The sequence below is a fragment of the Sceloporus occidentalis genome, unplaced genomic scaffold (assembly GCF_023333645.1).
Source record: "Sceloporus occidentalis isolate IW3139 unplaced genomic scaffold, rSceOcc1.0.p SCAF_3, whole genome shotgun sequence".
Classification (NCBI taxonomy): Eukaryota; Metazoa; Chordata; class Lepidosauria; order Squamata; family Phrynosomatidae; genus Sceloporus; species Sceloporus occidentalis.
In genome coordinates, this window is record NW_028316983.1 from 94519705 (window position 1) to 94536244 (window position 16540).

General features: G+C 40.9%; 1 protein-coding gene across 4 annotated transcripts in view; it reads right to left on the minus strand.

The window, feature by feature from the left end:
• The window catches only part of USP33 (ubiquitin specific peptidase 33), a 50427-nt gene extending 35953 nt beyond the window's left edge, over positions 1 to 14474 (minus strand). For 2 of the 4 annotated variants that reach the window (XM_089515482.1, XM_089515479.1), the window contains exons 1-4: positions 14375 to 14474; positions 5128 to 5245; positions 4066 to 4119; positions 3209 to 3271 (exon numbers count right to left, since the gene is read on the minus strand). In XM_089515482.1, the coding sequence (XP_089371608.1) occupies positions 3209 to 3271; positions 4066 to 4119; positions 5128 to 5205 (195 nt within the window). In that variant the 5' untranslated portion in view covers positions 5206 to 5245; positions 14375 to 14474. Of the gene's footprint in view, positions 1 to 3208; positions 3272 to 4065; positions 4120 to 5127; positions 5246 to 9456; positions 9497 to 14374 lie in introns of those variants that run through there. The other 2 variants (XM_089515481.1, XM_089515480.1) reach the window with 2 other exon arrangements.
• Between the last annotated feature and the right edge of the window lie 2066 nt (positions 14475 to 16540).

The window sequence follows — 16540 nt, forward strand, 5'->3', positions numbered from 1 at the left end:
AAGCAAAATTTGAAGTAGCCAGGGGACTGAGAATTGTTCATGCATCACAAAGAATGTGTTATGAATACAATTTGAATGTGAAGAGTTGCTCTTTGCAGTTTTGTCTCGCTGTGTTCTTTGTTTTCTTATTTATCTTTCAGTGCCATATTCTGACAAATTAAGACAAGTCCTGGATGCCACTGGAGGAGAAGACAAATGTATGAAAATATGAACATCTGCAATAATGGCCAAAAGGAAGCAGTAGATTAAGAGCTGAACACTGAAGTAGCCAATTGCAAGGCAGTGTGGACAGAACTATTACCTTTGTTGCAACAGAGATATTACCTCTTCAGCATGTATAAAAACATCCTTTTGTGAATTAATTTGATTTCTTGCTCCAAAAATATGTGTTTCAAGACAGTGAGAAATAGAACCGAGCAGACTGTAGTCAGCATGCAAGAAAAATAAAAAGCAGATGGTTGTGGTGTCATATACAGCAACCCCTGTAGATTACTGGACCAAATGCAAGAAGAATTTCCAGGGTGGTGTGTTAACAACTTGCTAGATCAACCAAATTATTCTTAAACATGAGGTGGCTTCAAGACAAAAAGATCCTAGACAAACCGTGGTGGAACTCAACTGAAGCAATTATACAAGGCCCTATTGTGCATTAAACAAACAGAATGGTATTATATGCTACCACTCTTTCTGACCTGATAATAGAATCATAAAGGTGGAAGGAACCACGGGGCCATCTTGTTCAACCCCTTGCCATGCAGGAATACACAGCATAATGTATTAGTACAGATGTACACAGAGGTCAAGAGGCTATAGCCATTATGCATCCTGCTGCTGAAAGATGTCATGCCCATGGACTATCTGCTATGAACTATACACATTATGGAAAACAAGCTGAACACAGCAGAAACTAAATTAGCACCATAAAGGTTCTGCCTTCTGCGCCTGAGAAGGTATTATGAACTTATTAAAAAGTGACTTGTACCTCTCAGGGAAGACAAGTACCTGCATTTGACAGACCTCCTCCACCCTCACATGAAAGATGGTTGCAGATAATGAGGACACCAAGATCAATGAGTGAGATTAGAAAATAAAGAGAATTTCAGATGTGCCATCACAGAAGGGTAGATGTGAATGCATGCAATCCAATGTTCTGTTTTCTTCCCAGCAAAGGCCTATCGAGATGTAATAGCAAATAATTATGTAATATGATGCATACAAATGCACAGGAATAGGGGGCATCTTTCACCCCAGTACACCCCATGGGCCGCATGGGCTAGTGATGGAAATGCCTAAATGCTGTGTGTATGAAGTAAGATGTTACATAATTCAGGAAGAAATAAGTCAGTGATACCATTCCTTAACGGACATTTTGCCTTTCTTTCCTAGGTCCACACACTTAATTAAAAATATTTTAATTTTAATTTTAATTTAATATTTTAAAAAGGCTGAATTTAAAAAAATATATTAACTTACTGAAAAGAGCTGTACGAATTAGTATTTTGGAAATGCAGTTAGCTTCCATATGTATGGCTTTGAGTTTTGCAGACTTGATTATTTGTGGTTTTAATATGTTCTCCCTAGGATCTCTAGGTCCTAGAGTTGACCATAGAGTTGTGCTGGATAACCTAAAAATTCCTAGAGAAAACACTTCTCTAGGCATTTATATGTCCTCCAGCATTATTCTGTGATCAACTTCTGGTATATGTTCATTGCAAAGTTGTACTGGAGGACCTGGAGATTCCTGGAGAGGTGTTCTCTCAGGTAAAAAGAATAGTGTTTTTTTATTTGCAGTTTTTCCAAATTCACAGGTGTCCTTCACTTTCCAGCCAACTTTCCTGTCTCTGGCTCAGTGTGCCAGAAAGTTGTATCTTTGTTCCAGTTATCTTGGCTTTGCTCCACAATTGTTTTGATAAACTGTTTTCTTACAGTTTTACATAGTATGATGGCACTTTAATAAAATTAATTCAGGGCTGAATCAAATAATACCAGCCTTTCCTCACATGTTTTGAACAGAGGAAGCAGCAAGTTAAGTATTCTGTATAATCTTCCTACTGTGTTAATACCCAGTTCAAGGGATTTTTTGCTTCTCAAAAAATTGAGAGAGAAAGGAAGTATCCCATAAACAGGACCTTGCATTATTTGACAATTTATAAGTGTTCTCCCAATTCTAAATATAAGAACCAAAGCTTATAATTATACTTGTCATTTACTGAGAATGAATCCTGAAAGACAGTTTATTTCATGACCAGACCAGCGTAATTAGGACTGTTTCTCTTGTTACGAGAAATGTAGTTCGCATCTTAAAAGCAGAGCTGCAAAAGAATGTGGTTGTGCTAGTTATACATTTATTGGTGTTTTGCAATCGTACATCTCCTTCCCACATCAGCTTTCTGCATTATAACATCTTCACTGCAAGAAACCCAAATGTCAAATAATCTTTCAAAGAATCTTGGGAAAGATTTTACACAACCTTTTACTTTGAATTTAATGCCTCTCACACTACTACTTTCAATAAATATGTTTAATTGCATACCATGGATACTAACACTGATGTAAAATGACTAGCCGTTGCATCACACTATTCCACACATTTTGCTACTAAATATAATGGCAAAGTTATTAAAGTAGCTTCTATACAGTTAATGTTGGAAGACTTAGGCGGCATCTGCATTGTAAAATGACACAACTAACTGCCATGACTCAATGCTATGGAATTCTAGGATTTGTCGTTTTGTTAGATATTTAGCCTTCTTTGTCGAGAGCTCTGGGGTCACAACAAATACCAATCCCAGGATTTCATAGCCATGGTTGTTACAGCAGTGTCAAACTGCATTATTTCTGCAGTGAAGATGGAGCCATAGTAATTACAGGTGCTAAATAATAACAGTATTTACAAACAGTATAAATCAAACAGTTCTGGGTTCTAATTTAACACCTAGCCACTTCCATCATCTATTGCAGTGATTCCCAAACTCTTGTTTTGGACTTCAGCTCCCAGAAGCCTTAGCCATATTAGCCATTGGTTCAGAATTTTGGGAGCCGAAGTTCAAAACACCTGGAAGGCCATAGTCTGGGAACCACTGATTTATTCTGTATTAATAAATCAGCAGTTCAAAAAGTAGTCATAAACACAGTCCCAGTATATCAGGAAAACTGGAGAAGCTTTGACAATGTAATCTATTAAAAGTTAAAAATCAACCACATATACCTGAGAATGTATGGTGCTGTGATCTATATGAGACTCTCCACAACCAACATATGAGCATCGATTCTGTCATGCAAAGAGGAGAAATTATTAAAAATATGTAATACACTATATCTTCAGGAGCTCAATCGCCAACAAGTTCCATACACAATGACAAAGATCCATGAAAAACAATACTCTTTCTGAATCTATACAAAAGGGTCAACAAGGAAGGAAGACAATGTGTCAGTTGGTCATAGAATCATAGAGTTGGAAGAGACCGCAAGGGCCATCCAGTCCAACCCCCTGCCATGCAGGAACTCTCAATCAAAGCATCCCCGACATCAGAGAGGCAGTTTTTGTGATGCACTTACTACATGAGCCAAGACAATGAGTTGAGCAGTTAATATACTGTACCAAACATTTCTAACTAAAATCATTTTGGAGTAAATATACACATTTAGCAAATACATCTAATAATGATTATTAAAGTATTTATGAGTCTTTTCCACCTGACTTTCTTCTTTTTAGCAGACTACATTTTCCCCCCAATGATTTTATTTTACAAACACAGACATGCAGTGGTTGAAACAAAATCATCTTTTAAAAAGGTACTGGTAGTTTTATTTTGTGAAGTATGCCATGCCGGCTCTCTACTGCTATCATGTTAGATGTGAATACAAAACCTGTTAGCTCAAAGTGGTACTCAAACATAAATTTAAATGTGGTCTTTTTTTATTAATGGCCTAAAATGTAAAATAACATACCCCAAAAGAATGCCAAGCAATCTAGTGCACATACGAAAACCTGCATTACAGCTCTGCCATGACTAGTGGTGAGTGAATATTGTTTCCTACATACTATATGTTAATTCTGCTTACCTCTAAGCATGCCCAAAGATTTGGTCCTTTTATTTTACAGTCCTGGCAAGTGCCCTGTTAAAAAATACCAGACAATTCTGTGGTTAGTTAATAAAACTGGTGTGAAACAAACAAAACGACAGACAGAAGACAACTGCACATTATTTTCATTCTGGAAGGACTAAATATTTGGTAAATTACTAATTCAGGAAATGTGCTTTTTAAATATGCTACCTTTAATTTGAGAGAAAACACATAGCTAAATTCTGTTCTTTAAAACCCATTGCTGTTCTACAGTACAGTGGTACCTCGGGATACGAAATACCCAGGTTACGAAATTTTCGGGATACGAAAAAATCCCATTGGAAAACATTGTTCCGGGTTACGAAAGTTTTTTCGGGTTACGAAAAAACTTTTGGTGCTTTTCGGCGCGATTTCACACGGAATCGCGGCTTTTCCCCATTAGCGCCTATGGGAATTCGGCTTGCGAAAGCCTTTCGGGTTACGAAATTGACAGCGGAACGAATTAATTTCGTAACCCGGGGCACCACTGTATATCTTTGGTTCTACTGGATCACAAATGTTATCTGTACAAATTCTACTGCCTTTATATCTAATAAGGGCTTGTACAGAAAACAGAATGCAATATTGTATTCATATTCTAGGTTAAACAATGCAATACTATATGTATCTACAGAGAAGTAAATCTTATTGAGTTCAAGGGGATTTATCCCTAAGAAATTATATATACGATTGCAGCACTAAAAGCAGAAAGTTAAACCTATATTAAATCCCCTGCTACAAATCTAAGAAATTAAGAAGGGCATTTTTAGCAATTGATTCAAATTCCAATATTCATGGTTCTCTAAAGATATAGAAATAGATAAATAAACTGATACATATATAATCTCTATATCTCAAACTTACTAGTGAATTTAAAAATCAATGGTTCCATCCATTTAATAAGACAAGTGTGCTGCCTATTATAACGCTGACACAGAGGTATACTTTAATCCATTCAAGAAAAAAGTAATTAAGAAGCTAATATTAATTCATCAAGTAACCTAATTAATTAAGACTCACATGAGATTTTTGTATTAAGTCTTCCTTAGTGATCTCACCAACAGACTCCAGATGTGAGCAATCACTTAGTGCCGACATTTTAAGAGAAGTCACTTCCAAAGCCAGGTATTATCTACACCTTGAAAAGAAACATGATTATTGTACTCTGAGAGGTGGCTAGTACAACTAATAGCATCTGGCAAAATTTAAAACCAGATTATACAATTTAAACAGTTTATGATAGCATTGGAAAAAAAATGTAAAATACCAGAATAACAACAACAAGTGGCCTTTGTGAGACACAGAAAATAACATGCCTATAAAGTGCTTTGGGCCTGCCCAAAAATTATGCAAATAGTGATGTCTCTAAATAGCCCAACAGGTTATTTTTATAACCTTTTCTTCATATTACAGCCTCTAAGGCAGTGATGCCCAAACTCAGTGGCATTCCTGCACTGGGTGCCTGGGGTGTGTGTGACTTCCGGAGGTGAGACTTCCACCTTCTAGGGGCGGGACCTCCGGGGGGAACCCAAGGCACACTCTCTCAGCATCAAGCTAGCAATAGCAAACCCTCCTCTAATAAAACTTTCCAAGAAAACTCTCTCATAGATTCACCTTAGGGTTGCAATAAATCAGAAACTACTTGAAGACACCACACATACAAGTCACATTCTCTCAGCATCAGGGGATGACAATGGAAATCCCCCTCTGACAAAGCTTTCCCCATTATGGTTTCAGCTCAGGGTCGCCAGGAACTGGCGCTCGGAAGGGTCATCTGGGCCCAGTTGGAAATGACTTGGAGGCACACAACAACAACAAGCATAATGAAGCACAGAAGGCACAGCACAAGAACATAGAGAGCCAGTGGTTTGAGCAGGCAACTCTGGAGACCAGGGCTCTAATCTCAGCTCAGCCATGAAACCCACTAGGAGACCTTGGACATGTCACATTATCTCAGCCTTAAAAGAAGACAATGGCAAACCTCCTCTAAAGAAACTCACTTGGAGACCTTGGGCAAGTCACACCGTCTCAGCCTCAGAGAAAGGCAATGGGAAACCTCCTCTGAAGAAACTTTGGGAAACATTTGAAAGCACAGAAAAGATGGGCAAGCTATATTCTCTCAGCCTCAGAGATGGCAATGTCAAACTCCCGCTGACCAAGCTTACCAAGAAGCCCCTGTGATAGAGTCATTTTACGGTCACCAGAAATGAATTGAAAGCACACAAAGCCATCCCCGCCAAAAGAGTCTGGGAGGAGGAGGAGGAGAAGAAGGTAATGGCACCCTTCAGGGACTGTGCCTCATGGCAGGAGTGGCACTTCTAGCCAGAAGGGGCAGGGCTTCCGGCACTTTTTGTCACAGCTGGGTTTTCCAAGGGAGAACTGGGCCACAGTAAGGAGCTGAGAAGTCAGCCATGCCTCCCCGCCGCATGCCCGCCCAGAAGGCTTCACGTGGCACTCGTTCGCCAACACAGCTCTATGTGTGTGAAACATTTTAAAGTAACATTTGAAACATTTTAAAGTAACATTTGAAACATTTTAAAGTAACACAAAGGCTGACAATAATTTGTTTCAAATATAACATGGTATAATGTTAATGAGTGCATCTTTCATCCAAAGCATATTTACTAGAGCTTAAATAAGTCAGGTTGAAATACTAAAAGGGCACCTTTCAACTTCAGTTTATATGCCAACTGCCCTACCTGCCCCAGGGGGACCTTGAAACAGTGGTACACATACTGGTAACCTCTCGTTTAAATTTCTGCAATGCGCTCTACATGGGGCCAAGTTTGTACCAAGTTTGGAAGCTTCAATTGATCCAAAACGCTGCAGCCAGATTGATCGCAGGTACATCTAGATTTGACCATATTACTCCAATATTAAAATCATTACACTGGCTGCTGCAGATCAGCTTCCGGGCCCAATACAAAGTGTTGAACATTATCTTTAAAGCCCTACATGGCTTGGGCCTGGGTTACTTAAGGGAACGCCTCTCCCTACACAATCCGCCCTGCACTCTCAGAACATCAGGGAAGAAAATATTGGAATATACAAAGACCAGACTAATCACATCTTCCCATAAAGCGTTCACAGCCGCGGCCCCCACACTTTGGAACAACTTACCAGAAGAGATCCATCTTATCACCCCCTTAGATGCCTTCAAGAAGGCACTTAAGATGGATCTCTTCCGGCAGGCCTGTTAAGGAAAAAGCAACATGGGACATACAGTGATTGAAATAAAACATGTATGTGAGAGTCAGGATGACTCAGCAGAAGCAAATTAAGAGCCACACAGGTGTAGAAGGTAATGGAATTAACAAGTCCTAAATGCCAAGGACAGAAATGCAAAGTGGATAATTGAACACACCTGAAAATTGTTAAATGGTCAAGGCTGAGATGATGAGATCATTAATTCTGGGTAGTAGTAGTGGATAGTAGTATTATTGGAGTTGTGTTGGATATTATTGGAGCTGTATATAGTAGAATAAAGTAGATCTTTTATATAAGACTACTGAGTTGTCTGGTGTCTTGAGTGAAGATACAAGAGCCAGCTGGATCCTGAAGAAGTGGGAAGACTTCTGTGGAAGCAAGAGTGAGAAGGCTTGGAGAGTTTGTCAGGGTCTTCAGCCTATTCTCTGTAACTCTGCTGCTTTTGAAGCAAAGCTTTAACCACTGACTAAAACTGGTCAGCGCCGGTGCGTAACAAGGTGGTGAGTTCGAGCCAGAGGTGAAGAGCAACAACTCCCATCATCCCTGACAAGGCCTACCCATCTAAGCTTCTATAACTGATCTTAAAGAATCTTCCACACTTGAATCAATAGTACAGAAATAGATGACAATTTGACTATTTTAATGACTGTGCATCTATTTTTGTGTGCTTTTATTGACATTTTGTAACTGTATTGTTCGATTTTATCTGTTGTAATCCCGCCTCGATCCACAGGGTGAGGCGGGAAATATAAATAATAATAATAATAATAATAATAATAATAATTTTACTTGTTTCATTGCTGCAGAGCAATGCAGTGCACATGTCCTGCTTTTTTCGTGTTATTTCTGACATGGTGAATATAAGGCAACTCAATCACCAGGTTTTCTTGGGAAGATTTTTTGGGAAGGGGGTTTGCCGTTGTCTTCTTCTGAGGCTGAAAGAATGTGGCTTGCTCAAGATCACCCAGTTTCCATGGCCAAGCAGAGATTCAAAACCTGGTATCCAAAGTCATAGTACAGCACTTAACCCACTACACAACATTGCCTCTTGCTTTTGGACTACACATAACAGTTTATCAGACAAGGGAAATTGGAAGTATAATCCAATGGCAATCCGAACACAATCATGGGGTTTAACGTTATTGTGCAATAGACTACCACACACAATTTCGGGCAACGGGAAGTCAATCCGAGAGCAATCATGGGGTTTCATGTTATTGCGTGATAGACTACTACACACAATTTTGGGCAATGGCAAGCTATTTTCGGGCAATGGAAAGTCAGTTCAAATGCAATTTGAATTCACGTAAATTCGCTGAACTAGCGAATTCACGTGAATGTGTTCTGGCCCCACTTTCTTTTCATTCAAAATTAAGAGAAATTCCTCCCGTGTGAATAACTCCATAGGCATTTGGCTGGGTGCCATGAGAACAGAATGCTAGATTAGAAACAAATTTGACAACAGTATGCTCTTCTCGTGTTCAAAGTAGGATTTTGAAGGCATATAAAATAGGTAAAGCTGCAATGCTGTAAAAGATTTCTTTGAGGTTATAACTGAACTGTGTGCACCCATTTCAACTCTATGATTCTATGTAATGTACAAACACTATCTCTATAAAGTACAGTTTCTGGATTGTGTTTAGTAATGTTCCTTGCAAACTGTTTAGTCTTTGGTAGCTTTACAGATACCAGTGCAGCCATTAAACACTAGCAACATAATATATACTACATCAAAAAAGCCAGCTTCTGCTTCACCGACATCTCCCCCCTCCTTCTCTTTCACTCTTGGGCAAATGTCATTTGTCTTTCCATCTGTTTCAAGTCCATATCCTCTCAGAATGGGTGGGTGGACATTAAGATTCAGAATGAGAGTATCTGCAAATGTTCTGTATTCAAAATTCCTTAGGCATCCTCTACAGGCTGCTTTAAACGGACATGAACACTTTTCTTCAGCCAAACCTTCTATTCACAGTTTGTTCAGAGGTATTTATACAAAACAGTTTTATTATTTAACATTGGTCACCTGTTCCCCATCAATCCAAAATAAAACTACAGTATATAAAGCAGTACAGGGTCAATGAGTTAGGCACAGAATCTAAATTAAAAAGGAGCAGGATGCACCTCAACACGCTTCTGTTCTACCTTTCTGAAGGCATCTGTCCAATTCTTCCTGCTTTCTTTTCCCAATAGAGCTCACTGTCATTAAAGAAATAGAATGCAAGTTTGTATTCTATTAAATTTGACATGCACCCTAAGACAGAAGGAGTTGAAACATTTTCAAAATGCTTAAATATCCTCTATGCTGCCTGCATTCTTCCGTTTCGGGGTGGGTGGGGGGGTGGACTGAGAATCTGCCGTTCTGCAGTGTATTCTGCAGATTGATTTTTTTGCAGTAGAAACTGCTGCCCCTGCACTACTGCAAGCTGCAGTGGTGATTTTAACCATCCTGTATATCAAACCATGCTCTGCAGCACAGAAGTGTCGTCCCAACTATTTATTAACTGGAACATATGAACTGATGGGGTTATACATAAAGCCACTCTGATAGCCTTTAGGGCTGAAGGGCGGGGTATAAATACCATAAATAAATAAATACATAAATACATACATACATACATACATACATACATGAAAAGAAGTCCCTAGCCTTACTCCCCTTCCATACCAATATAAACTTACTTTACCTTAGGCCTTATGACAGGAAAAAGATGATATTATCGGACAACCTGTTTTATATTCCCTCAGGGGTGATCAGCCAGGTGCAGCATCATTGGGGGAGGAAGAAAAGCCAGTAGTGCATGGGACAAAGGTGAAGGCAGGGAAGCCCACCTGCTTTATATCTCCTTTGAACCCCAGCCTGCATGCTCTTGGAAAAGGGACACATTAACTTTCTCAGGCCTGTTACAGACTGCCCAAATAAAACTGCTTCGGGTCGCTTTGGAGGTGTGCTGTTTAAATGGTGCATGGGCCCTAAGAGTCTGGAGGTCGCGCCAAAGCCACACTCCATTCCTAAGCACTGGAGGGAAGCTTTGGTGCAGCTTCCGGATTCTTTGGATGCATGCATCATTTAAACAGCATACCTCCAAAGAGACTCGAAGCAGCTTTATTTTGGCAGTCTGTAACAGGCCACAGAGAGCTTTTGTAAGTAGAATGTAGACTACATAAAATTAAGCTGGCCACACATCACACTTTACACTAGCCTGAAGAAGAAGAGCCCTCCTCCAGTCCATCTGCCTTGGTCCAGGCCTCAGAGGGAGAGAAGTACCACTGGACCTCATCCCCTTTCCCTCCATCATTCCCTTCTCCTTTTGTGTCATGTCTTTTAGATTGTAAGCCTGAGGGCAGGGAACCGTCTAATTAAAAATAATAATTGTAAGCTGCTTTGATAGCCTTTAGGACTGAAGGGCAGGATATAAATACCATCCATAAATAAATAAATAATATCGAAATTGCCCCACTTGGTAAAGCTAGACTCCCATTTTTGTTCTCTTTAAGTTTCACTCTGGCAAGTGGTCTTGCTCTTAACTGCACGTTGTCAATCAAGGGTACCGCTAGCCTTCATCTATCAAACAACACAACATCTATCAAACAACAAAACAACATGCTGCCTCTTAAAGGGAACGGTTACTTAATAACACCAAGCTATACAATCCTCCCAAGGCCAAGTTAAATGCCCAGACTGGAGCCAGTTTGGACATTAGCAATGCAGAGGACTAGCCTTGAAAAAGGCAATCTGCATGTTCTCGGATGCATTCCTCATCACCGTGCCTGACTCCTTGCAGCATTCCCAGTACTTAGCACTTGTTGTATGGTACTCTCTAGAAGAGAAAAGAAAAAATAGCCTCACCATCAACAGAGGGTAAATAAAAACATCAAAATGCCCCAAAGGGTGGGAGGGAAATATAAGTCAACCACGAAGACCACAATCTCTCAACAATACCTTACTGTGGCAGGTTACAAACCGCCATTTTGTCCGTATTGAATACGTATTAGGGTTAGGAAGGGGCGGTGCTTCCGCACCCCCCTAACCCTAGTACGTAGTCAATACGGACAAAATGGTAGCGCCCCTTCCACATGGGGGCCGCCATATTGACGGAGCGGACGCTGTGCGTCCGCACGTCGCTTATGACATTGCGAGTGCGCCATTGGCGCCTCGCGGCGTCATAACCACGCCGCAGGAAGAAGCTCCATTTTGGAGCTTCTTTTTTGCTCCGCGAGGGAGTCGCGCGGTTTGGCTGCTGCGGCTCCCTCGCAGAGCAAACAGCAGTACCGGCAGACCGCCACAAAGCGGAGGTCTGTAACGCTCCTGTATTTCCTATTTTATGTATGTTGGTTGTCTGAATAAAGGTATCACTGTTTTGTGGATTCTGGATGTTATTGTACTTTGCTATATGGCCAAAACAGCTATCCCTGGATATATTTACACTCTGTGTATGTGTCATAGAATCATAGCGTTGGAAGAGACCTCAAGGGCCATCTCGTCCAATCTTCTGCCATGCAGGAACTTTCAACCAAAGCACTCCCAATAGGTTTAAAGACTTCCAAAGAAGGAGACTCCAGCACTCTCCCAGGGAGTGTGTTCCACTGTTGAACAGCCTTTACTGTCAAGTGGTTCTTCCTGATGTTGAACTGGAATCTCTTTTCCTGTAGCACTAATCCATCGCTCCAGGTCCTAGTCTCTGGAACTGCAGAGAACAAGCTTGCTCTATCCTCAATATGACACCTCTTCAAATATTTAAACATGGCTATCATATCACCTCTTAACCATCTCTATGAGTCTATGATTCTTCTCCAGGCTGTGTGTGTGCCTTCAAGTCATAGAATCATAGAATCAAGTCACCTTTGGGCAACACGATGAACCTCACAGGGTTTTCCTTAAGCAAGGAACACACTACACACCGAGGATCAGCTTGGCGTAGTGCTCTGAGGGCTGAACTACGACTCCAGAGACAAGGGTTCAAATCCCCAATGGAGCATTAAAAACCCTCTAAGTCACACTCTCTCAGCCTCAAAGAGTGGAAAGAGCTCTTGCAGCACCTTTGAGAGTAACTGAAAGAAAGAAGTTGGCAGCATGAGCTTTCATAGACTTCAGACTACTTCCTCAGAAAAACTGGGGTCCTCTCTGTTTCCCACTCTCTTCTGCTCTCCTTACCTGCAGGCAATACCTTCCTTGCTGACTTTGCCCACTCACAACCACTGTTAAACCTGGACTTGTCACCCCATTTCCACACCCACAAGGTTTCGAATCTGAGTTGAGACTCTCTCACACACAAACAACTGATATAGCTCTGCCCCTGGGCTTTCCACTCCACCGGGGCTCAAATCCACGAAAGCTCATGCTGCTGCCAACCTCTCTCTTTCAGCCAGTCTCAAAGGTGCTGCAAAGGATCCCTTTCCCATTCTGAGGCTGAGAGAATGTGACTTGCCTATTAATATAAATTCATGAGGTGTTTTTTTAAATTGTGATCTATTTACATATTATTTTAACTGTTACTTGTTTGTTATTTTAAGGGGGAGGAGAGGGAAATGTGGGTTACATTCAAGGTATTGTTGGAATTTTATGTAAGCCATGCCGATTGCTTGTACAAAGAAGTGGGATATAAATAAATAAAAAATATTATTATTATTTATAGGTTGCTCTGTGGGCTTTAATACTCCAAAGGGGGGGGGGGGTCTCTTTCCCACACTGATTCTTACAGAGGAACATTCATAGAATCACAGATTCATAGAGTTGGAAGAGACCACAAGGGCCATTCAGTCCAACGCTCTGCCATGCAGGAAATCTCAATCAAAGCATCCACTGTCGAACAGCCCTAACTGTCAGGAAGTTCCTCCTAATGTGGAGGTGGAATCTCTTTTCCTGCCATTTGCATCCATTGCTCTAGGTCCTAGTCTCTGGAGCAGCAGAAAACAAGCTTGCTCCCTCCTCAATATGACATCCCTTCAAATACTTAAACAGGGGTATCATATCACCTCTTAACCTTCTCTTCTCCAGGCTAAACATTCCCAGCTCCCTAAGGCATTCCTGATAGGACATGGTTTCCAGACCCTTCGCCATTTTAGTCGCCTTCCTTTGGACATGCTCCAGTTTCTAATCTCAACATCCTTTTAAAATTGTGGTGCCCAGAACTGGACACAGCATTATTCCAGGTGGGGCCTGACCAAAGCAGAATACAGTGGCACTATTACTCCCTTTGAACTAGACACTATACTTATATACTTTCTGTCCTACACTATACCTTTCATTGCTATGAAGTCTTTGAACTCAGCCTCTTTTCTTGTTGTGTGCCTTCCTCCAAGTCCAGGTTTGTTCAGAGGAGGTTTGCCATTTTGTGGCTGAGAGAGTCTGACTTATGCCCCAAGGCCACTCAATGGGGTTTAATACTCCAAAGAATTAAGACTTTCCCCTGAGGCTGAGAGAATGTGACTTACGGCCCAATGTCACCCAGAACCCAGCCTCAGAGGAAGGCAAATGGGGGGGGGGAACCCTTTGAAGAAAACCTGCCATGATAGGGAAGCCATAAAAATAAAATAATATTTTAAAAATAAACAATATTTAAATAAATAATATTATTTAATATTTTTATTAAAAATAATTAATATTTGAATAAATAATATTATTTATTAAAAATAAATATTTGAATAAATAATATTATTTAATATCATGTTTAAAATAATATTTAAATAATTAATATTATTTATTAAAATAAATGATATTTGAATAAATAATATTACTTAATATTAATTATTATAAATAAATAAATAATAGTTTATTAAAAATAAATAATTAGAATAAATAATTATTATTTAATAGTAATTATTAAAATAAGTAAAATTTTAATAAAATGTTTTAAAATAATACTTAATAATATTTCTTAAAAGGCAACACATATTCCTATCCCCAGGGCTGCAGTTCGGACTATAACCCAGTGCAGAGCAACCCTGAGAAAGCAGAGGAGCCATTTCTGAGCCAAAGGGGCTCAGAGGGCTTGGTCCTCCTTCGCTACACAGCCACCTCCCCAGCCATGACCCACAGCCACCTCCTCCTGCTTCTGCTCACCTGCCTCCTCTCAGGCTCATCCGGGGAATCTGAGAGCACAGCCGAGGCCATCCTGAGATGGAGGACGAAGAAGAGGGGAGGCCACGCCCACTTCCTTCTTTCCTTCCTCGCCTGCCCTCATTGCCCGCTCTCCACTGCGCATGCGCAAGGAAGCCAAAGCCGTTATATTAATCGAACCGTACAAAAAATGGCGGCGCTGGCTTCAATCCCATAGACATGCCTGGAGTACAGCTTTTTCATTATTATAATTTGCCCTTAACAAAGATGGAGGCGCACGTGTTTCCCCCCCACCGAATAGAAACGAGATATAGAGATAGTAATTGTAAGAGTGGCCCATACAACGTGACCGTTTGGGTTCTCTCAAAAAGACAAGTTCATGCACCTCAGTTGCTCTTTTGTTAAATAAAATCTGTTTTGACCTCAGAAGATTATTTTCTGGTTTTCTTCTTCTTTTTTAGCAAAGAAGTGGCCTATATAGACGTTAACACAGTGTGACCCCCCAGACGTCCTCCTTTTCCAGGACGAGTCCTCCATTTCAACCTTCTGGCATTTTAAAATGTCCTCCGTTTTGAGCATGACTAAGAAGCATGAGTTGATAGTCCTATGACTGTGTTTAAGCTTTTATTTTCTGTCCAGGAGGACTGCCCACTAGTCCTCCATTTTGAGCAGGACTAAGGAGCATGAGTTGATAGCTCTATAAGTGCTTTTATGCTTTTATTTTCTGTCCAGGGAAAAAATAAGTACCCTTCGTAGACAGAGCTCTTAAAACAAAGAGAGAGACAGAGGAGAGGAAATGAATGCTGGCCTCAGAATGCTCCTCTGTGTATCTGTGTCTCTCCTGCTTCAGCCGCAGAGATCCCCAAACTGTCCCCTTTAAGGGATTTTGGACTACAGCTCCCAGAAGCCTCAGTCATATTGGCCAATAGCCTGGGATTCTGGGAGCTGTAGTCCAAAATCCCTTAAAGGGATCAAATGTGCAAATGATTTTCAGACGTAGACCGTGACAAATCTGTGTGTGTGTCCCTGCTTTCCCTCAGTAGCTGTTTCTTTAAGAGCTCTGGCTCAGAGGGAAGGCTGAAGTGATCCCCAAATTATCCCCTTTAAGGGATTTTGGACTTCAGCTCCCAGAAGCCTCAGCCATATTGGCCAATAGCCTGGGATTCTGGGAGCTGTCGTCCAAAATCCCTGAAAGGGGACAGTGTAGGGCTTGCTGTGCTCTGGTTAGAAGGGAGGGCTGAAGCAGGAGACAGTGTGAAAGCGAGAGAGAGGAGCATGCAGGGATTCAGACCAGGAGGCAAGCAGGCATTCATTCTCCTCTCTCTTTCTCTCTCTGCCTTTGCATCAGCTGTTTGTTTTAAGAGCTCTGGCTACAAAGAAAGGTGGGTACTTATTTTAGGAGCTTTACAAGCAATATTACAGTATTGCCCAGTCTTGCCCCACAGCACTGGAAGTAAACTTGCCCCAAAGAACCAGGGGAAATCTGGCAACAAACACAAAAATAGGGAGGATCCCGTAAACAAACCATAAGTAGCTTTCACATTACAGCAATGGTGCAAAAAAGCAAATTCGTGAATGAAAATGAAATGAATTCATGATATTTTCCCCCAAAATGCCTATTTGCCACTTTCTTGTTGGATTCTATGCAATTTGTACACAGCGTCATGTGAAAACCATTCACGCATTTGCGCCTAATATGCTGGATAATCACGGGTTCCTACCTGTTTAAGCTTCTCATTTTCCCCTTGTGATAAACTCCTATGAATGAATAAAGCTTGGAGCCATTGTGGTGGTTTGAGTGTTGGATTATACCACTAAAGAACCTGGGTTCAAATCCCTGCTGTGCCATAGAAACCCACAGGTGACCTTGGACAAGTCACACTCTCTCATCCTCAGAGGAAGGCAAGGGCAAAACCTCTATGAACAATTTCTGCCAAGAAGACCCCCTAAGTTCACCTTAGGGCTGCCATAAGTCAGACATGACCTAAAGACACACAGCAACAATGAATGAGATATCATCAAGGGTGACTCAGCTCTGCTCAGATCTTGCAAAGCCAGGGCCCTGGCTTCCTTCATTGACTATAGCCACCTGTAATGATGTTGTACAGGGATCCACAAATTGTTGTTTCCGACTCATGGCGACCCTATCGTGGGCTTTTCTTCGCAGGT